The sequence below is a fragment of the Spermophilus citellus genome (assembly GCF_964194105.1).
Source record: "Spermophilus citellus genome assembly, chromosome: 16".
NCBI classification, from domain to species: Eukaryota; Metazoa; Chordata; class Mammalia; order Rodentia; family Sciuridae; genus Spermophilus; species Spermophilus citellus.
This window is the reverse complement of record NC_138196.1, coordinates 38,004,507-38,031,013: the sequence shown is the minus strand read 5'-3', so window position 1 is coordinate 38,031,013 and position 26,507 is coordinate 38,004,507. Positions and strand designations below refer to the sequence as shown.

The 26,507-nt window shown below is 33.6% G+C and overlaps 1 protein-coding gene across 1 annotated transcript; it reads right to left on the bottom strand.

Annotated features, from left to right (window-relative positions):
- Nucleotides 1-692: 692 nt before the first annotated feature.
- On the bottom strand, nt 693-26,507 carry POLB (DNA polymerase beta). Its single transcript, XM_081268950.1, has 14 exons — nt 26,260-26,507; nt 25,853-25,910; nt 23,167-23,233; nt 19,329-19,403; nt 18,254-18,312; nt 16,086-16,135; nt 13,940-13,991; nt 12,136-12,190; nt 11,967-12,039; nt 8,086-8,156; nt 6,516-6,602; nt 2,508-2,572; nt 1,869-2,008; nt 693-935 (listed from the first exon to the last, which is right to left on the bottom strand). Exons 1-14 carry the CDS (start codon nt 26,318-26,320, stop codon nt 841-843), a joined length of 1,008 nt encoding a protein of 335 aa, XP_081125076.1. The 5' UTR covers nt 26,321-26,507; the 3' UTR covers nt 693-840.

Here is a 26,507-nt window from a genome sequence, read left to right as displayed (position 1 = left end):
AAGGGAAATTATATTTCACCACAAAATAATTTATGACAAAAAAAATAAGACTCAAAGGTAATAATATCTTCTGTTTGGATAGTCCTTTGCAAGTTACAAAGCATTTCACATATTCTGTTTTCAATAACTTTCCTAACCATTTGATAACTTTTCCCATTTTATATTTATCTAATGTTTATATTTGAGAGCTAGAGCTTTCAAGAAATGTTTTTACTTATACATTTTGACTACTTATACTTAAAAGTTACTTCAGAGGAAAACTCAGGAATGAAATTTTTGTTTCTTTAAGATTAAGAGACTGTCTTATGTGCATAATAGAAGAGGACTTCCTTCAGGAAGCTCTAATGGATTCCAGTCAGGTGCTACAGAATTCACTTAAGAGATAAATCATACACCTATTCTTCTATTTAAGCCATAAGTGTGTATTACAAAAGAGAAAATCAAATTTATGAAGACCTCTAGTTTCTAAAAAAATCTTCCTCAATATATATTTCCCTAGTAAGATATCTGTAATCCAGAAATAGGAGGAAAAGTAGTAATGTGGTTTATAACATAGGACAGAAAATAGAGAAAATGAAATTCCTATTCAAGACTTGCTATCATCTCATCTCTACCCATACTAAAGTGTGACCGTGAACATAATATGAAATTTAAACTATACACATTTGCTAAGAAATAAGAACATCACCATCCATAGTAACAAGAGGTTTTATTGATTCTAATGCAAGCTAAGCATGGGGAAGAAATAATCACTTAAAAACACCAAAGACCCTTACATAGCAAAGGTTAAGAAATAAATTAAGACTCCTATTGGGCTATGTCTGGAAGGAAGAATAGGCCTCATTCACTTCGATCCTTGGGTTCTCGGTATTTCCACTGAATGTAATCAAAGATGTCCTTCTCACTGTCTACTGGCAGGGGTTCTCCAGCTACTCCTAGAAGTAGAGAGGGAAAAGAAATTTATTTTAAGAACCAGTTTAGCAATTTAGTTATGAGGGTTCAGGATTGAGAGCTGTGTGAGATTTGCTTTCATAATAAAAAGGAAAACCAAGCTACTAATCCTCCCCATACCAGCTTGTACTTGAGTTTTATTACATATATATTACCAATGCTACAAAAAGAACCTGAGTTTTCCAACTATTGTCACTAAAGTTACCCCAACTTGTGATTTTCCTCTCTGCTGGATCTCCATTATAGCCATCACATTATATAAAATACTCTAGTTAGTTCCTTTGCAACTCAAAATGTTTTAGTACTAGAAGCAGTGGCATTCTGTGGAAGCTTATAGAAATGCAGAACCTTGAGCTCCAAGGAATTAGAATCTGCATCCCATGAAGTCCCCAAGTAAACAGTATGCATGCTGAAATGTGAGCAGCATTGCCCTAGGAATAAAAGCCCTACTTTTTTAGGGCAAAATGGCAAAAATTCATTCTCCAGTAGGGAATAGTAAATCATACAGTATGTTGTGAAATGTTAACAAGATCTATAAAGTATAGAGTTAAGAATCCTTATTCTTTAAACTTTAAAGCATAGGTTTAAAGTTTGGGAGGCATTAAAAGCAATGATATCTCAGAATTTTTGGAACCACACATCAAAACAAAAAAACTCTTTTAAACCAATATAATTTTTTAATAACTATGATGGACAGGAAGGATTTACTTTATCCTAATAGAGCTAGAAATAGTCTAGCTCTATTAGGATAAATGGTCATTACTAAGGAACTGGGAGCATATTAAGCATTCAAGCCCCCTTTGTTCTAAGGGACTAATTTGACTAGCTTTTTAGAGAAGCTAAATTTACTAACCCCTTGAAAATAACTTTCTCTCCAGATAACATGGATCATCTCTTAGGCAGTCACATATACTCACCAGTGACTCCCAAGGGGCGGATGGTGTATTCGTTGATTGTGAAACCCTTTTCTAAGGCATGAGCTCTCATATTTTTATTGAAAATGTCACTCCCAGTGAAATAAAGAACCCCACAATAATATTGATCTTTGGGTATCAACCTAAAAATAAAGCAGATAAAGTTTTTATTACACTTCTCAAATTTAGCAAGCATAGAACTCCTAACTAAGCAAGGAACAAAATGCCTAAAATAAATCTTTGTGTCCTAACAATCTGAAGAGAAGACTATCATTAAGTGGAACATTTAAATCACAACCTTACAATTGTTTAGGTTTCAGTAAAGTTTCCTCTGTAAGAGGTGTGGAGAAATGAAAAGCATTATCACTTAGTATAACTCACTTCCCCATGCCAGAAATTTCTTTTGAGTTATAGAAGACACTATGGTAATGTGCAAATCCACATGAAGAAAAAAAAATCTGTAGATAGTCATTATTATTTATACTTAAGGCTAAACATTATATCTGGCAAGAATATATGGTCCTTCAGAATAAAAGAGGGTTCTATACATACTTATAAACTTTAATAAGATATACAGAGGGAAGAAAGACAAGGATTCAAAAAGGAAAAAGCAAGAATGTCAGAAACAAAGTTTGAGCATACCTGATATCAATTCTTCTGTGAGGGTATTCCTTTTCATCATTTTTACTGGGAAGCTGGCAAACACCCTGAAAAGGATATTTTAAAGAATTTTTTAAAGATATTTTTAAACTTAAGGCTTAATTTTAATCAAATTTTAAATGTGAGGCTAGTTTTGCTTTTATTGGTGGCAGTTTTAGAATTCTGAGCACTTTCAACTTATTAGCTAGCTTCTCTAAGCTACATGTTATCATGAACTTCCTGTGACATTCTATGATAATTTGAGAACTACATGAATCAACAAAGGTTCTAGCCATAAGAATTTCACCTGTATATGATTCTAAACAATAAATAAATCAAGTAAAGCATCATATATGAAAGAGCACAAAACAAACAGGCAAAAGCAACTTGGGAGAAATAATGATCATGCAGAAATAAGAAAATAAACAAAAAAGCTACAATAACAAAAAAAGCTATATTTTTCTCAGACAATAGAAGATATTCAACACATGAATAAGGGCAGAATACTACAGAAAAAAAAAAACATTTCGGACCGGTTTAAATATGATAGCAGAAGTAGAAGGGTCTGAGGAAATCTCTTAAATAATATGAGAAAGGTAAGAAAAATTTTTAAAATATAAGAAAATCTGGGTGTAGTGGCACACATCTATAATCCCAGCTACTTAGGAGGCTGAGGCAGGAGGATCACAAGTTTGAGGCCAATCTGGGCAACTAGCAAGGCCTTATCTCAAAATGAAAAATAAAAAGGGCTGGGAGTATAGCTCAGTGGTAGAGTATACCTAGGTTTAATCCTTAGGAGTGCAATAAATAATAAGAAAATTAGAGGATCATTTTTTCCCCCTTCTTTACAGGTGAGTGAAAACTTCTTCAGTTTCAAGCAAAAATCATCAAAGCCTATTTGGTCATTTTTTTTCTTTCCAGAAAAAATGGGCAAATTTCTGGACTTGGCAGCAACCCATGCATAGGTGAAAAAGAGCTTTACACATCACCAGATTTCAAATTACAATTACCTAATACCACATTCTAAGAAAAATAAACAAGTGACAAGCTTCTTATCCTAAATAAAAAAGTAGTCAAGTTAATACACATCTCTAAAAGCTGTATTTTTTCACTCAACAAAAGAGAAAAATTAAAATTGAAAATGGGTATTTTCTTTAGCCATTCCTATGGTTGGAAGATTAACGAAACATATTTACCTTCAAAATATGAAACCTACCTTCTTAGGCATTAACAAGTTCCAACTCAACTTCCACTTCAAATGGTCAGAAATAACTTCCATCAGAAATTACCATGAAGTATTACTTATGGGTATAAATGTCTGGATGCCATAGGCAATGATCTTGCTGTTTGTTATATAAGTGATAAGATTTCATCTAATGGCTTTGTTCCCCTTTTCAAGGCTAATTTTATTTCCTGAATTTTTTCTGAAGTGTTAATGTTAAAGAATATTTCTGTATTATTATAAATGCTTTATTAGACTTAATGGATTAGTATTGTTTGGTATTTAAATTCAATAGCTTCAATGAGTGTTTGAAATAAAGCCATTCATTTCCTCAGGGTAGTCAAGGTATCTTCTATGGTCCCTTGAATTCTTAAAGTGGATATTCTACAGAAAAATCACCCAAGGCCAAACATGCACAAAATACTAAAATTTGAATGGTACATACCTAATATGAAACTAACAGAATGTAGAGAAACTGTATTTTCTTCCAAATATTATTATATTCACAGTAAGAACAGTTCAGTTGTCTAAAGACCATGATTTTACAAGATGATCTGGAATAACTCTGACTAGTTTCTAGAATTTGGTTACTACTAGCTTAAAGGAATCCATGTTTTGAAGATAACTTGGCAAGCACATGGATAGACATGTCTTTTTTTTTTTAAAAAAATTATTTTTTAGTTGTAGTTGGACACAATACCTTTATTTTATTTATTTATATGTGGTGCTGAGGATTGAACCCAAGGCCTCGCACGTGCTAGGCAAGAACTTTACTGCTCAGCCACAACCCGAGCCTGGATAGATATATCTTTAAAACTAGTAAATGGTTATAGCAATAAAAGGCTTTGGAATCAAGAAGATACAGGAGAATAGTTTTTTCAACTTCATGAACTGAATTCATTTTGCAGCCAATTTCCTTTCAGAATCTAGAGACCTTCACTTCTTTGGATGTCTCTGCTACTGACCGTCACTTAGGCTACTGCTCTGACTCCTGCCTAGCCAACTCTTTCTCTAGATAGGTATCTGCTTGGCTAAGTCCTTCACCTTGAGGCTCTAAGTCAGTCTGACCTTCCTATTTAATATTGCTTCCTGCATTCCCATATCCTCCATACCTACTCCCCCATTTTTGAGCACTATTTTAACCTAATATATTAAATAATTTACCTATTTATTATGTTCATCACTAATAATCAGTTCCTTCCATGAGTCCTAATGTAAGTTCTACTTAATTAAACTCACTGATTTATTCTCAGATCCTAGAACAGTGCTTGAAACATAAGATATTCATTCAGCAAATATATACTGTCGAATTGACTGAATACACTTTCACAGCTCATTCAAAATCACCACGAGGAACTTAATGAAATAATTGTGTATGCAGTAATTATATATAACATCCAATTTACCATATTAATTTTTTTTAATCATCTTAGCCATTTTTAAGTATATAGTATTATATTTATATTGTTTTATAACCATCACCACCATCCATTTCTAGAATATTTCCCCAACTGAAACTCTGTATCTATTTAAAAATAACTGCATGTTCCCTCTCCTCAGGGACAGGCAACTGTCATTCTATTTCTATATGACGTGATGTTTTATCTTTCTCAATCATCTTTTTACTATTAGATAACACTCCTGTCAAATCTATTGAGACTCACAAATTTTAGCATGTCTAGGCTCTAACAGTACAGTATCTTTCCTTTAAGTCATATAACTTCATAAAAGTGGGGCATGGAGAAGAGGGGACCCAAAGAAGTCTTTAAGTGATTAGAAGAAAGTAAGCCTAAAGAAAGAAAAATCTTGATCCTACATTTTTATTGGTTTTCCTATTGGTTATTATACTGGGCCATTTATTAATCTATTTTTAATCCACTTGCCATTTGTTTTGAGTCTTCAGATTTCTAGACAGCACATCGTAACGGGTTTCACTGTGAAAATCTTTGCAAGTGTCCCCCTCTATTAGCTTCCCTGTTTATCATTTCATGTAACAACATTCTTTATATGTTATAAGACAGACCCTGATTCTTTTTCTTTCTTTGAGGTTATAATAGATAAATACCCTTCAGTCAATTCTAACCTCACTCGTTGAAGGATTTTGAGTCAGAGAACATGAGAACCATTTGTGATTTTAGGGGAAAACCTACTATGTGTCAAAGTCATTACAGATATTATGCAAAAGCAAAATATGCCTAATTACTAACTTTGACAGTATATATTATTTAGAAATGGGGAGTTTAAAAGAAAATCCATATTTGGTTTTTTTTTTTTTTTTTTTTTTTTTCACAGTGCTAGGACCTGAACCCAGGGTCTCACGCATGCTAACAAGCACTCTACCACTGAGTTAAATCCCAGTCCCTGAAAGAAAAAAGTTCTTATCTAAAACATTGTGAGAGCTATAAGAATCAGGTGTCGTATCAAGTATTTTTCTCTAAGGTCTCAAGGACATCCTTTTTTTTTTTTTTTTAATGGGGGGGGGGGGTTGTACTGGGGATTGAATCCAGGGGCACTCAACTACTGAGCCACATCCCCAACCTTTTGATATTTTATTTGGAGACAGGGTATCACAGAATTGCTTAGAGCCTCACTAAATTGCTGAGGCCAGCTTTGAATTCATGAACCTCCTTGCCTCAGCCTCCTAGCCACTGGGATTACAGGTGAGCGCCATCATGACCAGCTATTTGTTGACCTTACTACAAAGCTACAATAAAGTCACATACTCAGAATGGTTACTAAGCAATCTCTAAGGATTTTTTTCACATGTGTTAATTCAAATGGGTACTTACCATGAACTTTGTTTCCCCCTTGGATAGCATATCTGTAATAAAATGGACCTTTTGTAACTGCTCCACAACACGATGTAACAGCTTTGGCTGCAGAATCATAATCAGGGAATAAAAAAAAAAAGAGCAATTATTCTGTCATATGAAAAAATCTTTTTGTTTGGTGCTGGGGATTGAACCTAAGGCCACTGAGCCCTAAAATATTTTTAACATGAGTTTTCAGATTATTTATGGAAAAATCTCTATGATTTTGTTTTATGTGAGGATTTTTTTTTGAGGGGGGGTGCTAGGGATTGAACCCAGGGCCTCTAGCATGCTAGGCAAGCAATCTACCACCGAGCTACATCCTAGCCCCACACTCTTTTTAATGTTCTGATTAAGTATCTTTCCCCTCAAACAGAGAATTCATTTTATCAAATAAAACATTTTCAGAAACTAGTTTCTCACCAATCTCCTGATACCCTAAAACAAACACAATTGTGTTTATCTGTTTCATTAAAGAGTTAGCTGCTTTATCTTTAAAAGGCATATGTCATCCAAAATAAAAAATGTTTTGTTTTTTAGGATTGAGGTTGTGGTTCAGTGTTTGAATGCTTGCCTTGCATGTGTAAGGCACTGGGTTCAATCCTCAGCACCACATAAAAATAAAGGTATTTGTTCATCTACAACTAAAAAAAAGTTTTGTTTTTATAGATTTTCTAATAGAAGTAAATTTTTCAGGCTGGGGTGCAGCTCAGTAGTAAAGCACTTGCCTGCATGTGCAAGGCTCTGAGTTCCATCCCCAGCACTGTGAGGAAAAAAAAAAAAAAAGTAGTTTCTCAATACTTTTTTTTTTTTTTTTTTTTGAGAGAGAGAGAGAGAGAGAGGGAATTCTTTTAATATTTATTTTTTAGTTTTCGGTGGACACAACATCTTTGTATGTGATGCTGAGGATCAAACCCGGGCCGCACGCATGCCAGGCAAGCGCGCTACCGCTTGAGCCACATCCCCAGCCCAATGCTTTATTTTTTAATAGGAAGATATTACTTTAATGAAAACCTGAACATTAGACCAAGCATTTCTGAAACAGCTATAGTGGATTAGGTAGAAGGGAGTGAAAGGAGGGGAGCAGGTATGGGGTAGGGAGGATAGTACAATGAATCAGACATTATTACCCTTTGTACATATATAAGTATATGACTAGTGGGATTCTACATCATGTACAACCAGAAGAATTTCTATGTATTATGTATCATGCACTCTACTGTCATGTATAACTAATTAGAACAAATTAAAAAAAGAAAGAAAATACAGCAAGGCAAAAAAAAAAAAAAGAAAAAAAGAAAAGAAAGAAATACTTTATTACATTTCCTCTCATTTAAATGTTAGACTGCCTTCCAATTCCTCAAGAAAAAATAGTATGTATCCTTTTCCACACCTACGTTTGCTTTTTCACAGAATTCAATCAGTATAAAACACTTCAGCTGACTTTTCAGAAAGATTAAAATGATTTGTTGTGAAACAATTTAGAAAATGATATTTACTGCTGCACTGCTGTATGACAGAACATATTTGATTATAAGTTCTAGGGTACCTGTTTGGTTGATTCCGAGGTAAAGTTTGGATGGGTCAGAAGAACATCCATGTCACCACTAGATTCTGCACCTACAGTAACAAGGAATATGGAAGGTATTCTCCATGTAAATCTATCAATCAGGCCAATGAAGAACAAAACTAATGACATACATAGAAGAGCCTTACTTCTTATAGCCTATTATTCTATTTCACTGTGCTTCATATTCAGAATTAGTTAAAAGATTTCAATTTTCTGTCCAATAATTCAGGTTTATTGATAGAGACAGCAGAATCTGGGATAACAACAGTAATTGGCATTAGATACATATTGCATACAACTTGTATATTTAATGTGCTAATAATGCACTTAACCACTCAACAATAAAGGCAATTTTTGAAAATGGCTTTGGAATACATCTATGAACAACTAAATATCTAAAAATCTCAAACAACATGCTCTCTTTAAAAGGTAATTTATTTTAATTCTTATGACTGAAGTCATTTAATAAATATTGGTAAAAAAATTATTATTATAGTATCATGGATAAGAACACAGCACTTTATAATGACTCAGGTTTTGATCTTTATAACCATATAACTTCAGGCAAGTTACACACAGCTGTTTGAACCTTACTTTGAACTATGAAATTTTGACTCTAATTAGATGTTTTTCACTTTTAGTACTGCAAATGAGGACTCTTACATTTCTCTAAACCTCAGTTTCCTTGTCTGTAAACTACTAAAAACTATTTCATAGGCTACTGTGCAACTAGATAAGAGCTAAAGCATCTACTATTGTGCCTCATTCGGCATAAAATAATCCTATCTCCTCTCTTTTCATTTTGATAAGTATAGTACATGCAAAACATACTTTAGGTGACCATACAGATCATCATCCTATGTATCAATCTTTAACCAGATACAGTAGTCCCCCTTTTCTGCAGAGGATTAAGGCCCTCCCTCAGTGGATGCCTGAAACCACAGATAGGACCAAACCCTATAATTTAATACCTTTTCTATATTAACTCAGTACCTATTACACACCATAGCCATAATTTTTGCAGTTTGAGATGTGACACCAAAACTAGCATAAATTTCATTTTCCTTCTTTATAATTTCATGGGTAGAAGATGTGTTCTTAATGTAGACCTTAACAAGCGTAGCATACAAGTTTTTTCTTTTCCTTATTAAGTCATGAACTTTCCCAATTTCACTTAAAGGACATACTTTATAGATGTTCTTTGGCAGATTTGAATTATCAGCATCACACTCTTATGCTTTGAGGCCCTTATTCAGTAAAATAAGACCCTGTGATATTTCAACAGTCAATTTGAGATCAGAGAGCCAAGATGGCTAAGTGATGAAGTGCAGGACAGGTAGAATAAACTGTGGCTATACTGGACAAAGGGATGATTTATATCCCAGGCAGGATGGAGGGAGATTTCTTCTTGGTACCCATAATAACTTAAAACTACAAATTGTTTATTTCTGAAATTTTCCATTTAGTAGTTTCAGACTGTGGTTGTCCTGAGTTACTGAACCCTTAGAAGGCAAAACTATGGATAAGTGGGGAATTCTTGTATTTACATATAAAAAAGACAAGGGTGAATGTGTACTGATTTCAGGATATTTACAAAAGCTATTTTAATAAAGAAAATTCTATAGTGTTCTCATTTCTTTCTCCTATAAGTTGAATGCTTTCACTATGCAGTTACCACCAAAATCACTTTATTATTTTTAAAAAACAAAAAGAAAATCATATTAGCAAAGGAAGACCGGAAGGAAAGATAGACTCAAGGGTCCATTAATAGAGGGCTTGATAAATAAATTATGGCAAACCCACAAAAGCAAATATTATGCAACTATAAAAAAGAATAAAGACAATCTCTGTATACTGATATGAAAAATATCCAGGATATATCTTTAATTAAAAAAAAAGGTATAGTATTATGCAAACATAATGTTACCTGGTGAAAAAAAAGGAAAGGGAAGTGGAGGAGAAAATAAAAAATGTATATTCATATTAGTTGTTATCTTTAAGCAGAAACATTGAAAAGAATTCAAAAGAAAGTGGTTATTAATGGGACAATGGCTTTGTAATGTTGTGAACAACCAATAAAAAATAAATAAATAAATAAAGAAAGAAAAAAAGAAAAAAAAATTAATGGGACAATGGTGGCATGTAGTATACAGAATGAACAGAGACAGAGTAAAACTGAGACTCCACAGTGTATGCCATTTTATATATATTAAATTTTTTTTTTTAATTGTAGATGGGCACAATACCTTTATTTATTTATATTTATGTGGTGCTGAGGATCGAATCCAGTGCCTCATACATGCGAAGCAAGCGCTTGCCACTAAGCCAAATCCCAGTCCCCTTTTTTAATATCAAAGCATACAGCCATATAACATAGCCAACAACATAAATAAAAATAAAATATATAAATCCAAAAGGTTTGTCATATTCAGAGTGTGCATTTCAGCTTGCTTTGCATCAAAATATACATTTTGAACTGGGTGTGGTGGTGCATGCCTTTAATCCCAGTGGCTCAGGACACTAAGATAGGGGGATCATGAGTTAAAAGCCAGCCTCAGCAACTTATCAATGCTCTAAGCAACTTAGACCCTGTCTCCAAATAAAATATTAAAAAGGGTTGAGGATGTGGCTCAGGTGTTAAGCATCCCTTGGTTAAATGCCTGGTACAAAAAAAAAATATATATATATATATATAATATTATATATAAAATATGTATATATAAATATACAAAAATACATATTTTTTACACACATACACGCACGTATACACATACACACATTTTGAAAATAGATAATCCAAGTCCCCACCTAAGGTAATTTTTATTTAATAGGTCTGTAGCAGGGTATAACAATGTATATATATATATTTTTTTTTTTAAATTCCCAGGTATTTCTGATATAGACATACTCAAATAACTAGTTAACTTTAATCCTTTCATTTTGAAAATATGAAAATTAGGATAAAGCAAAGACAGATTTACTTAAAATCATATAGTAGTAAGAAGACTTGGCCTCGGAACCCAGGTCTTTTTATCCCAATTCAATGTTCTTTCCACTTATCAGCAAATATGGATTTAATCCAACTCTAGATTCTTACAGAAAATATCTAGAATATTTCTGATAGCCCATTGCCTACTTTCTACCCAAAATTCTACTGGTGACCAGAGATTCAATCTAGGTATTTACTCTAAAATGTTTTAAACAAATTTTTTTCTATTCCAATTTAAAAAGCTATGTTAGCCTCCAAAGAGACCAGGATTGTGTGGTTCTCACTTTGCTTGCTCTCACATAGTAAGTGAAAGACCTGAAAAACCTGGTGATTGTGAGAATGGGTTTTGAGCTGGTGATTTTGAGACATTATTCTTAGATTCATTAGAGAAAATGTAGAAAATTTAAAAAGTAAATAAAACTATCTACAACTCCATTAGCGTATAACCAGATAACCACTATTAGTGTTTTTTTCTTATAGTTTTTTTTAGTTGTAGATGAACACAATACCTTTATTTATTTATTTTATGTGGTGCTGAGGATCAAACCCAGCGCCTCACGTATGCAAGGCAAGCGCTCTACCACTTGGCTACAACCCCAGCCCCACTATTAGTGTTTTAATATACCTAAATAATTTTATAAATTTTGTTAAAAGCAGTTAAAAAATATTATTCTATAATAGAATTAGAATGACTCTCCTCTAATTATTTATACATATTCCCATCTATGAACAAATAAATAGCTAATATGATAGGGTCTTAGTAAATCCAAGAAGTAATATAAATGACACATTTTTAATCCAGGTTTTTCACATATTCTAGGCAATTTTAACATTGAGGCATGAAATAGCCCAAGATTAGGAAGTATGTTACCTCTTCTGAAACTGCCACAGACTGTAGCAATGTATTCAGAATCCACTTTTTTAACTTCATTTAGTACAATATCCTAATAGAAGAAAGATTAAGTCAGTATTCCAAAAACAGCTTTTCACCAAGTGATGTTCTCAACAGTATCAAAAAATACAGTTCAGCATATTCTTACTTGCATTTGTAACATCTCTTCACGAGGGATTCTTTTTTCAAAGTCCTCAAAATATCTATAAAGACAGAATAAGTACACAAAAGATTTTTGTAAAATTTAAATCTTTTTAGAAATTAAATTGCCTACCATACATAGTGTCCTTATACCAGCAGATTACAATTCTCACAAATCAAGAATAGAATTTATTGAGAAGACAACAGCAAAGCTGAGATGGGGTGTCTGTTTCTTAACCGGATCAAAATCCTGAAGTTCCTCCTTTGTAATATTCAAGAAACTGCATCAAAACTTATATGTAAGTAAGTTTCATATTCACATTACAATAGTAAATAAACATATTTAAGTTGGGACATGTTTTCAAAGTACTGCTCTTTACTGGTAAATCAAGGGGTTGGTTACAGTTAACTGCACTTAAATCTTGCAAAAATAGGAGTAAGAAATTCTGTTGTGCTATTGCACTGTAGGATAACTATAGATAATGAGAATTTGCTATATATTTTAAATAGCTAGAAGAAAGGATTTTGAATGTTTTCACCATAAAGTAATGATAAATGTTTAAGGAGATATGTTTACTCTAACTAAATAACACAGCCTATACATGTATCAAACATCACATGGAAACCCCCAAATATGTACAGTGCTATTATATATCAGTTAAAAAATAAATATAAATTCAAAAATAACACAAAAATTCTGCAAATTGTTGCATTTTAAAATATTAACCTAAAACATGGATGAACCTCGACAATAATATGGCAAGTGAAAGAAATCAGTAAAGACCACATATTGATTTCATTTATATGAAATGTCCAGAAGAGGCAAATTTGAACAGCAGATTAGTGGTTGCCTAGGGCTGAATGAGGATAAATGGGGAATGACTGCTAATGGATGAGTTCTTTTGAGGATAACAAAAATGTCCTAAAATTGTAATAACAGTTGCACAACTCTGTGTACATACCAAAAATCACTGAACTATATCCTTTAAATTGATAAATTGCATGACTTATGACTTATATCTCAATAAAGCAGTTATAAAGATATTATCTCTGTTTGAAATGATATCTAAGCATATAGCTAAGAATGATAATGTAATTCTTCAAAATCAGTTCTCACGATAGCCAAGTTCTTCACAATACCTCCAGTTACTATATAAATGCAAAGAAAGTAAGAATCACACCATCCTGGTCTCTTAGTGGCTCAAAATTTTAGAATAATAGTATAAGTTTAAGAGGAAATACATATACTGCTTATACACTATCATTGTAAATAATCAATATCTAGCACACAAAATAATTATTGATACTGATAGAGAAACATACATACTAGTTATTTATACCATTTTTAGTTGTTTAGAGATTTTTCTTCTTATTAAAAAACTTTAGTTTTTCATGTTCATGTAAACTGATGTTTACATATTTTATGTTCTTCTCAGACTAAATAAACTGCTATACTGAATCTCTTTAGTATTCTTCCCCCAGTCCTGGTACAGTCCTTTGTACTACAGAACCATGGAATGAACACCCAATGACTGTCTAAGTCACTGCACTAAGCTTTATGTATTTTAAGAGGGAGTTGTCCACTAAAGTCAAGTGAATGAGGGAAATTCTTAAAATAAGTAAACTATAAAACAATAACAAAATGTATGTACATATACATAAACTACAGGAGTCTGCAACAAATCTTAGCATTCCTAAATTGGAAAATGCTTGTGTTTACCTAATTTGAGGAATTATTATGGTGTATAAAAGAATGTCTATAAAAATTTTTACTTTCACATCTCAAATATCAAAAGAAAATTTGCTCTTACTTCAGCCCAATTCGTTGATGATGATTCAATTTATCTTCATTTTTTCTGAGATCTGAATAGAAGATAAGTTTGAGGTGTTAATTTGAACACTTTTGGGAGGAAAAATACTAAACTCAGCTACTTTTTTTCAAAGAACTAGCTGGAGGGAAAATACATTGAAATGGTTTTGATAAAAACAAGGAGGAAAAAATTTTTAGATATTAAGAACTAGAAAAAATGACTCTTCAAATCAATATAGTAAAAACCTAACATCTAATTTTATGATCATTTCCATTTACTGACTCAAAATTTGAATGAGAGTTACATGAAATGATAAATATACAGGAATTATATCAAATTTTGCTGGCTATCATAAAAGGCAACCTTATAAGAACTAATATTGCTAAATTTACTATTCATAGCAGCAGCAATCACAACTTCTGAAGACTTTATGATTACCTAGGTTCATTCATAGTATACATTTATTCATTCACTCTATTGAATTAGTGTTGAATACTGATTTGTGCAGGCATTGTACTAAAAATCCTGTTGAAAGTAAAGGTATTAGCTTCATTTTTTAATTTGCAAAAGTTGTCCTAACATTGTATCTTAAAAGTGACTGAGTTCCATTAGGTGTTGTTCTTTTACTAGGCATGAGTACAGTAGTGAACCTCATTAAAGAAAACAACAAGCATGGTTTAAAAGCAATTCCTATGATCACCCTTAGATTAACAAATACATAAATTCACTCTGGAGATATAAAACAGAGAAAAATAAGCATCTTTATGACACATGGAACATTTAACATCTCCCACAGGAAATACTAACATATATATCTGAAAATGAAATGGAAATAGTGATATATATGTATATATCTATAAGTTAAATATATAGACATTACATAATTATGAAATAATATAAAAACAAAATGTTTGACACTACCAAGAGATAAAACCTGAATACCTTTGAGAAACCCACTTTTTTTTTTTTTCCAGTTTCTTGCTATGTTGCCCAGGCTGGCCTGACTCAGCCTCCCAAGCAGCAACCAGCTTGAAACCCACAAACTTGAGTGGGTTTAAGTGCTTTAGCCAATCATCTTATTCAGATATACTGTATATGTCACAAGGAGAAAAGCACATAACCTCTCTGAGATGCACAGAAAGAGATCAGTCTCTAGAAATTCTTGGTTTAGTAATACTTAGTTTAGTGAACAATATTTCATAAAAGTAAGTTAATCATTTTTCAGTACTTACTATGTATTAAGCACTCTGCTAAGTGCTTTACAGACTGCATTAAATTATATGAAATATTTGTTTTGTAGCTAAGAAACTGAAGCACAATGCTCATAAAGGCCTCTGAGATAATATGTAATATAATATAATATAATATAATATGAGATTTAAGTGACAAAGAGCCAGCTATGAAGGATTAAGGAAAAAGGGAAAGGGAAAGTCAAAAGCCCTCAGGCTGGCATGAGTTTGTTGGCTATTCAAGAAAGGAGAAAAACAAGTATGGCTAGTTGGGATTCAAACCAGGTCAGTCTCCAAAACATGTTCACCTAACCACTGTGTTGCTTATAATAGTTGAACCCACAAATACTAAACCCTTAATGCCATGGATGTACTATAATGAATTCATATATATATAGTATACATCTTGAAAAGTATGAAGAGATAAATTAAATTGAAAGGATTGCTATGTTAGGTTTATGTGTTTTAAAATTACTTGACTTAGGCTCTGTTTTTATTACTTCCTTCAAATTAAAAATTCCTTCAATAAGCACTCAACTCTCAATATATATAACTCAGCATTTAATCTTAACATATAAGAGTAAATGTTTTATTATAGAAACAAATGTTTTTGTTTTATCATAGAAACAAAAGTAATTTAAATCTTCTAAACATCTACAAATGAGAACTATTTTCATTGTCTTTAAACCAAGAAATCACTTCCTGGTTTTGATTTTCTTCTAAATTACAAACCTAAAAATGTTTAAGATGGGACTATAAATTATACATCTATATTCTACTACAGAGTTAAAAAGAAAATTTTATTTGTATTTATTAATTGAGAACAGGTTTTCCAGGTTTTAGTTTGTTAGAGTATTTATTAATGGTCCTTCAGGACCATATTTAAGCTGGAATTAGCAACCTGTGGTCATACTTACCTTCTAATGTTTTAATTCCTTCATCTACAAACTTCCTTGCAGCAGATGGACTACAAAGAAAGAAATGCATTGTCTCAATATCGAATGGAATTCAGGATCACTGTAACAATCAAATATTTAAAAAATAAAATAAAAGGAAAGGTCAAACATAAAGACCTGATATTATGCTAAATAAGACCTACCAAAATGGTTACTTTGGTAATGTGCAATTTTATTCAAAGTAAGAATTTTTGAAGTTTCAATCATTAGGAAGATAATCCTGAACTTGGACAGGGAAAAAAACACCTAAACAGCTAGCCATCATAATATCCATGTTCAAACATATGGGCACTTGAAAATTGTTCATTCACTCAAATAAGATTTACTGAGGACCATATCATATGCCAGACACTGTGCTGAAGATACAGCATAAATAAGATAAATAAGAGCACTAGATATCACCCGCTTACATTCTAGTAAGGGGATACATAAATACATATACAAACAAGAAAAATATCAGGTGGAGGAATTCAAATCCAGACATAACAGAATGACTGAGTTCTGCTTTAGATTGGGTGGTGAGTAAAGGGCTCTGAGATAATACATAAACTGAGATTTAAATAACAAAGAGCCAGCTACAAGGGATCAAGGAGAAAGGGAAAGGGAAAGGGAAGGTCAAAAGCCCTCAGGCTGGCTTAAGATTGGCTTATTCAAGAAAGAAGAAAAACAAGTATGGCTAGAATGAGATATCACTGAGCAGTACACAGGGGCCACACATTATCATGTTTTTAAAGCCAGGGTGGTAAGTTTGGGTTTTATTCTGAGTGCAATGGGAGGCTGTTAGAGCATACAGAGCAAAGCAGTGATAAAATCTGATTGGGTTAATGAACAATCACTGTAATTGCCATGTTCACATAAATAAATCAGAACATCAGAAAGAACTAAGGATGGGCTGGGGTTGTGGCTCAGTGGTAGAGTACTTGCCTAGCATGTGTGAGGTACTGGTTCGATTCTCAGCACCACATATAAACAAATAAATAAATAAATAAATAAATAGATCTATTGACAACTAAGAAAATATTAAAAAAAAAAAAGGACTAAGGATGTTCTTATGGAATGGCAAGGACAGAAGGAACCTTAGAGATTAACCAAATCTCCATCTCATTTTATAAAGAAGGACATCAGAATCTAAAAAACTGAAAATAATTTGCTAAGGTAACAAATTTAGTTGGTCAGGACCAGTACTCAGTTTTCCTGATTCTCTTCCCTTATATCAATTTACAGTAAAAGTGAGAACGGAGATCAGAAAGAAAAGCACACATACACATTCATGTGCATATAACAGCCCGAGTCATAGTTTCTGGAACAGTGTGCAAACATTATGATATTATAGTGTGGTATAATTGACATGGATATTAGGAAGGCAATGTGGCAAACAAAAAACAGAATTGAACGGGGAATCAGGAGACAAGAGTTCTAATTCTGGCTCTGCCACAGTACTTTCTACACTCAAGTTTCACCGTTCTTCCTTTAAAAAAAAGGATAATATAACATGCTCTCTAAAACATCTTCTAATCAAAATTTTAAAATAGCCTTGGGTCCATAAGGAGTCATGCTAATTTTCAGTATATTATGCTTAAGAATGTAATACAGTTTAGAATAACTTCTATCTAAAATGTGGTCACTTAAAGGAATAATCATCATATAATGTAAAGGAATGCCTTGTTTCTTAAAGATAAGAAGTAAGGAAAACATTATGGCCTTAATATTTCAGTGTTAATCTTTCTTTTGTCCAATGTCAAAAGACCTTTTCAGTGCTAGTTCCAAATCTGAGATAAAGATTCCTGCATTAAAAAACATCTGAGTGCTTATTCCAAATTCATGGTTCTAAAGAAAAACATTATGCTTAGAGAAGCAGAAGAGACACAATCTGAAGAGGGCAAAAGGTGTACACAGCAAGTACTAGTAGAGTTTAGAGGAAAGAAGACAGAAGGTAACATTTGCTTTAAATGAGGCATCATGTGAATAATCAGCTTCAGATCCATAAGCTATGAAAAGGTGAACTGTATGAGTAAAGGCAAAGAGGTAGTGAAGCACAAGTTTAGAAGAAAAACAGCAGGTAACTTAGCTTGGTTGACATGAAAAATATAACCAATCTATGACTACGTCTGTTAAAAAATAGTTCTTACCCAATGCCACTAACTCGAGTTAGGAAATTGATGGATGAACTTGTATCATCCTGCCGAATCTTTAAGGAAAAAAAAAAAAAGTCTAACAATGATTTAAGAATGCTTTGAGAACTTAAATGATCTTATTAAAAAACAAAATCATTTACATTTACCTGGTTAACACATAGTGAAGTATTCATATATAACCTAGGTAGTTACAGGTGAATAACAGAGCAGCTGAAGATGTCTCATCTCTAATTTATTCAATACTTTTGGATAGGGGTATAGTACCGTGGTAGAGTGTGTGCATGAGGCTCTGAATTCAATCATCAGCACCAAAACAAATAACTTTTTTTCTTTAAATTGACAGATAAAATTGCGTGTATTTATCATATACAACACAATGTCTTGAAATATACATAAGTTGTAGACTGGTAAAATCCAATAAATTTGCTAATTAACAAATGTACCACCTCATATAGTTATTTTCATGGGAAGAACATTTAACATCCAGTCTCTGAATTTTTCAATTTTCTAATACTTTTAAGAGGCCTATCCATAAGAGATGAGAAATGATATAATTATTATCATTAGAGTGAAATAAAAGCATAAAAATACTTGGAAGAATTAAAGAACAGAAATTCTAAATGACAATGACCTTTTAGTCAAAATTTATAATCTCTTTTCTGAATAGTAAAAAAAATAAAGAGCCAACTGTATCATGATGCTAAAAATCTCTTGAATGTCACATAAAATAAGAGGGATTTTTTTTGTGTGTGTGTGAGACAAAGTGGCGCTGGTCTCAAACCTGTGAGTTCAAGTGATCCTGCCATCTCAGCTTCCTGTGCTTAAGGTACTACAGATTACACTACCATGCCCAACTAATAAGTGAAAATTTTATAGAAGCAATGTTCATATTTAAAAAATAGAATACGTAAAGCCATAAAGTCTACTCATCTCTTTCCTTCTGGAAAAGTGAGTAAAGTGATGTTACTCACCATAGTGAGTAACATCAATCGCCCTGTAAGGACACTACATGATAGTTGCCATAAAGGAAGACACTGTAACCAAATAAGTAAATCAGTTAAAATTTTACCTTTTCCAGTTTACGCAATTTTCCAGTTGCTAAATACTCATCAATTTTTTCAGCAATTTTTGTTCCTACTCCAGGCTACACAAAAAATGAAAAATATACAAATCATATAATTGTAATGCTCACCAAATTACTAAATGATAAAGTGGGAAAAGATAAACAAATGCTCATAAGCGACAAGTTTTCAAACAATGGACAGAAAATTGAACCCCAGTAATGAATTCTCCCAGCAGCAAAATGCTTAAATGATTGACAAAAGAGAAACCTTTATAAAATAAGTCTGAATGACTCATTTAAAATTAAATTTTGTTGTAGAAAAATTAGAAAAGTTACAAAAAGAATACTAAAATCACTTGTCAATCTCATTGCCCTGGAAATTATTATTTGATTTCTTTTTTACTTATAAATGTACATTTTTACATATATGCTTTTTCCTAATACATTATGAACACATTTTTATATCAATAAATAAATACAATGGTGTCTTTAGTATTTGCATAGTATATCATCTTACGGATGTATAATTTACTTAATATCCTACATGTAAACATTTAGATAGTTTCTAATTATTTGATAGTATAATAATGCTATTATGAACTCCCTTTAGAACAGAGGTGCTTGCGCTTTTGCATGCATTAGCATCACCTGGACACAAGCAAAGTGTCTACTGACACACCTGGGTTCTCTCACCCAGAAATTATAGAAACAGGGTCTATCAGTGACAGAAGTCGGGTTGAGTTCTACTTGGATGACAATGCCAATTACCCATTCATGCTGCCCATCCTAGGTAATGACACAGAAGCAGTATCTATATCAGTTCCACATGAACACACACATATATATACTCATAACAACGAACACTAAAGCAGTTGACTCTTGTCGCTGAAGACATTTTTTTTCCCAAATGAAGAATGGATTTAATTAAACTATGTATTGAAAAAAAAAAAACAGCCTAAGTATTAGAGATGGTGATTATATCCAGTTTGAGTTACAGAACCAATTTCCTGAATTTTTAGCATTCAGTGAGCTGCCAATTTTGATTTTGTATTGCTCTTTATCCAAATGACATTTTCTTTCTTTTTTTATTGGAGGAGGGGGAAAAAGTAGTAATACTGTGTTTGAAAATTATACTCTGTATCTGGCTTTCCTGTGTATGTAACCATTTCGGTGTTATTATCCTGCTTCGGTTTTATAGTGATTGTGAGGCATTTGATGCAAGTATACAGTCATTTTCTCATTAAAAACACAATATGTGTTGTGTCTGTATTAAAAAAAAAAAAAAAAAAAAGCACAGTGTCAAGTCCCACCTTAGCGTTTCTGATTCATTTTATCAGGGATATGCCAAGAAGCCAAGGATTTGTACTTCTAAGTTCCCCAGTGCTGTTGTTGCTGCTGGTCTACGTATCACATTGAGAATCATTGCTCTAGAACTACCAAGTCCAATGTAGAACACTAGCCACATAATGACAATTTAATTAAAATTTAGAATTCTTCAGTTACACCAGCCACATTTCAAGGACTAAATAGTCAAATGTGGTTTATGGTTGCCGTATTGGACAGTACTGCTCTAGAATGTAAGCTCTAAAAAAGCAGAGATCTTATCTGTTCACTGCATATCCCTAATGCCTGGCTTATAGGTGCTCAAAAGTTGTAAGTTGCTTAGTCCTTGTGTACACATAACTCTACTGGTTTTCTTAGAACAAATTCCTCAAAGTGGAATTGTTGGGTCAATATATACAGTATGCCAAATTTTCCCCAGAATGGCTGTAACAATCAAGACACCCTTCAGCAGTAAATGAAGGTTCTTTTATTTTTTTCATTTACATTTCATACTAGTTTGATAATTTGAGAGGCAATATATGGTATATTGTTTTATTTTCCAACTTAACCTTTTTTTTCACATTTATTGGTCCTTTTAAACATTCAACAAGCAAAATAACATGTGTGCCAGTTATTTCCTACTGACCTTTAGCCCTAATTCACCCTTGTGTACTCTTGATGTCTCAAAACTACTGAATGCATATTCAAGTTCTGAAAAAGCAATAACCAAGTAGAAATGAACAAAAGATTTAGGAAGATTAGAAAAGGAAAACTGCTTAGACTTCTCATTTCTAATATTAAATGATAAAAAGGTAATTATTTTTTCCTTTACAGATAGTGCTACAACAATTTCACTCAATAAATAGACCTCAAGCAATTTAGACCCAAGCTATTTTCTGTATCTAACATTAAAGAATAAAAGACAAACAACTCATTCTGGAAATGTAAGATTTCTGGAATTATTGAGAAGCACTCCTATGGGCTAGATAATAGGTCTTTGATTCTTAAGTAATAGTAAAAAGAAATAATGTTGATATTTTTATGTTAAGTCCAGTCTAATGGAAAAGGAGTTTTGGATACTTTCATGCTTTTTTTCAGGGCCATATCAGGAGCTCAGATTCAGGATGAAGTGTATCAGAGCTTTTCAAAAACCTTTAATAAAATTTATTTGCAATCAGCACAGAAAAGGAAGTTCAGGAGTTTCAATGAAAGGGGAACAGAATGAATAGGTGTGGTCTCTGAGGATAACATTGCAGCAGTTCACTAAGACAAAAATTCAGAATAAGAAGTAAATCTCTAATGTATTTATAACTTAGTTGGATGCTGTATTTGGGGAAAATATACTATTGCTGGTAATGGTTCATGGCACAAAGGATTTAAAACCCATGCACCAAAGTAGGATTTGTATTGGTTAACAAATTCAAGGTTAAGATGTGGCACGTGATTAATGTGAGAATCACAAGATTCATGAGTGACTATGAAGGGTGAGAGAACAAAGGGCATTTATGGTTCATACTCTTAAGGCTCTCATTAGAAAAAATTAAGGATGATCAAATATAATACTTAAAATTCCAGAGGACTTTTGTAAAACACAAGTAAAGAACAACAAATGGAGATGATAACTATCATCTGGAAAAATCAAAGCCATGTCAGTTTGGCATTTTTAACAAAATGTAAGATATTTAAGCAAATTTGAATCATTTATGTAAGGTTAAATAAGAGAGAATCATCTATCAATAGGGAGATCTTCCAAGGACATTCTTAGTGATATTATTACAAATTACCAAGAGATGTGAGCCTCTAGAAACTGATATTACTAGGACACTACTAGCACATAGGGTTTCATGGAAGTGAAAACAGGGCTAACTACCATATTAGAAAAGAGGTCTACTCATGTGCCTATTTGTAGGTAAAATCTCTTTGGGGAATACTCTCCCCAAATGTAACTAATGTAAGTCCCTATACCTGGGGATCAGGGAAGGATAGACAGGGACCAGATATGATAGTATCATTACATCACCATAGTCTTTTTTGGGGGGCAGTGGGGTACTGGGGATTAAACCCAGGGATTCTTTGCCACTAAGCTACATCCCAAGCTCTTTTAATTTTCTATTTGAGAGAGGGTATTGCTAAGTTACTAAAAGCCTCATTAAATTGCTGAGTCTGGCCCCAAACTTGCAATCTTCTTGCCTTAGCTTCCTGAGTTGCTGGGATTACAAGTGTACACCATCTGACAATGGCCACCATTGTCAGAGGAATTCAATGTGAGAGTCAGTACATGCATATGTGATAGAGTAGAAAAAGAAAAGTATAATTATATATCTGTTCATCTCCAAATAAACACATTTTGAGCTTGAAAGAGTAGGCTTTAAATGGCATTAATTTTATTCCAAAAAATTAGGAGAAGTGAAATCTGTTTGTGTGGGTCAAGACAGCTTCAGAAAAATGAGTTTAGTTTTGTGGGAACCCCCCAAATTTGTACACGTGTAAACTGTTCGACCAGTGTGTTCACTAAACTTACCAATTTCTTAGCTTCTGCTCCACTCTTTATTTTGTGTGGGTACTTTGCTATAACAGATGCTGCTTTTCTATAAGAGAAAAAAAGGGAAAATCAATTAAAAAACAAGCAAGATCTTAACTTTTCTTAAACTAGAATGCACATACAAATATCTACCTTACACTTTCACCAAGATAACTAATTTTCCATTCCCATGTAAGACTTAGAATTTAGAGAGCTGATAGATTACCTACTATATCTCTAATTCTTAAGTTTCTTGAAATTTCTCACAGATGAGGATAATTTTAACTGTATATGTAACACTAGAGGGATTTGGGATACCAGCAGTCTTCTTTCTTGTGAATAATTGAAAAATAGCATATAACAATATATTTTAATTGTTTCTACAGATGATTCATAATTCTTGCTTAAAAATGTGCTACCAAACTAATAGAACTATTAGATATCAAATTTGCTTACAGATGGCTATTTTAAAATTCATGGCTTCTGGGGCTGGGGATGTGGCTCAAGCGGTGGCGCACTCGCCTGGCATGCGTGCGGCCCGAGTTCGATCCTCAGCACCACATACAAAAACAAAGATGTTGTGTCCACCGAAAACTAAAAAATAAATATTAAAATTCATTCTCTCTCTCTCTCTTTAAAAAAAATAAAAAATAAATAAAATTCATGGCTTCAAACTGCAATTCCCTATGTCCTTATATCAATTCTTTTTTAAAAAAAAATTAACATTTCAGTTTAACATAAAGCAGTGATCATGTGTTTCTTGCCTACCTCTACGTACACCCAATTTAATAATCTGATGATAGATTAGGTATACTCTGGGTGCTCACTGGGTATTCTGTCTAAAATTTGAATGCTAAATGTAGTTTAGAATTGTTGCTGATAAAAAGCAATAGTACAACTAAATCTAAAGCACAAATGTTGAATAATCTTTTGAACCTGTGATTTTTATTCTATTCTAGCCTATATGTCTTTAGATTTGAATTATAGCTTATTTATTAGCATATGATTGATGATGGCTCTAGACAGGTTATAATTATAGGGGAAGCAACAGGCTAAGGCGGTTTATGGAAGGGATTAGCTAAGGAAAGGCAAGTAGATCCAGATAACTGGAACTGGGTACCCAAGCCTGAAAGGAATAAATTAGATCATGAAAGGCCTTTTGTATGCCATCATATATTTAAGCTTTATCAAAAAAATATTGAATTATTTGATATGAAATACCGACAAGACTAGATTATTTTAAAAAATACTTCATTCACAATCAAGAGAAATGTATACTAGGGGTGAGTATGTATGTGAGTAGTACGTAGGGATAGTAGAGGATTATTTGCTTTTCTGGATTTATTTCCCACTCATGCTATATATAACCCTTAAGCCAACTGAATTACTTTTAGAAAATGTTATATTCTTTCATCTCAAGGATTTGCCCCATTTTGTATTCTTTGTCTAGATTTCTGCTCCTCTCAACCTCTGATAAGCTCCTTCAAGATTAAACACTGCTGTGACCCAAACAGGGTTGAATATCTGTGTGAATTCTAGGTCACTAATATATGGATACATTATGTATAGTACAATTACTTTACATAGGAAATCATAAGAAGAAAGCATAATCAGTTTTGAAATATGTTTGAGTGTGAAGGAAAAAATTCTGGTGAAAGCCCAAAGTTTTGGAGTCTATGACTTAAGTGGTACTCAAAGACAAGAAAGAGAAAGTATTGAAAGGGCTACGGGGGTTGGGGATGTGGCTCAAGCGGTAGTGCGCTGGCCTGGCATGCGAGCGGCCCGGGTTGGATCCTCAGCACCACATACAAACAAAGATGTTGTGTCCACGGAAAACTAAAAAATAAACATTAAAATTCTCTCTCTCACTCTCGCTCTCACTCACTCTTTAAAAAAAAAAAAAAGAAAGGGCTACGGGAAGACTTCTGGAAACTAGCAACAGTAAAAGCTAAGACAGATGAAAAAAATGAAAGAATAGAAGGGATTACTAATCATCGTGAAAATCAAGGGAAAGACTTTCATGGAATGAGCTTATGATGAATGCCACTGAGAGTCCAATAAGATGAGATGTAGGTGAGAGTATTTTCAGAGAAATGGCAAGATGGGAATTATACTGCAATTACATAAGGGAATGACTACTGATGAGGAAGTCCAGAAATGAAACATAGATTGTTCAAGAAGGAAAAATAAGGTACTAGCTAGAGGGAAGTTATGACTGTTTTCATTTTGCTGTTAAGAACTGAGGGACTTGGGGGCACATTTATAGGCTAAGGGGTTGAGACAGGTAGATGTGGAAATAATGGCTAGGAAAAGGCCCCTGGTAATGGACAAGGACTAGATCCGACGAAGGTGACAGGATCAGCCACAGACCAACCAGATGGAAAGATATGATTTGTCCCACCACAAATGTTTGAGTACATATTGCAACCACTGCCTTTCATTATGGCTTAAAATTATACTGCATTTCCAATCAATCACGTTGGATAATTGGGAACTTATCTGAATTGATCCTATAGAGCTCTGTCAAAATTCTTCCAGAAATATTAAGTGAGGTACCACCTTCTTGTTGCTTTTTCTGCTCTTGCAGGTGGTCGAAATATCCATTGGAACCTTGGTTATGTTAAGTGCCACACAAAGCAGGTGTATACCAGAATGCATGCTAGCCAAGAATGCTGCACTGTCCCACCTGTAAGCATTGTACTTGTGGATAGCCTGGCTCACGTTCTTCTCAAAGTTTGCGAGTTCTGAAAAGGCAACAAGAGGCTTGGGTGAACAAGAATTACGAGTAAACGCAGGAAAACTGAGTTCCCTGGAAGAGGATGTGGCAGCATCTAAGGGTCAGTGGCTACCCATTTCTTCACAGGCAGCAAAGGCTGCCCAAGGGATGATCCAGATATCCCCGGAAGAACTGACAATCAGCTCCCGGCACGGGTGCCTCAGGAAGAGCTCCAAGGAAGACCACCAGCTGCAAGGAGCTGACCCCACCCACTGGACTGTAGCGGCAGGCGAGAAGGGAGGGAAGGCAATGGGGAGAAAGGAAGGCAATGGGTAGAAAGGAAAGGGAAAGCCAATGGGGCCGGGCCCGGGACTAACCCATGAGCATGTCCGTGATTCCCCCGTTGAGAGTCTCCTGCGGCGCCTTCCGTTTACTCATGGTGGCCTGCACCCGAGGGCTCCAGGGTGTCCAGAGCCTGGGAGAGCCTGGGAGAGACAGGGACTAGCCCGCCTCCCCCAGCCTTAAGAAGGAACGGGGACTTGAGGAAGGGATAAGGATCAATCCAGCCCAGCAAGGCGGGCGCGACCGGCTGAACAATGGCTGCCTCTGACAGGAGGCACGGCGC

What these genes read in the sequence shown, in the direction of transcription:
- POLB (XM_081268950.1), bottom strand. Translation starts at nt 26,320, where the DNA reads ATGAGTAAACGGAAGGCGCCGCAGGAGACTCTCAACGGGGGAATCACG. An exon ending in GAGCAGAAGCTAAGAAATTG is followed by an intron (nt 19,404 to 23,166) that starts GTAAGTTTAGTG and finishes TTTTTTGTGTAG; the next exon opens with CCTGGAGTAGGAACAAAAAT. An exon ending in CCGCCCCTTGGGAGTCACTG is followed by an intron (nt 936 to 1,868) that starts GTGAGTATATGT and finishes CTCTACTTCTAG; the next exon opens with GAGTAGCTGGAGAACCCCTG.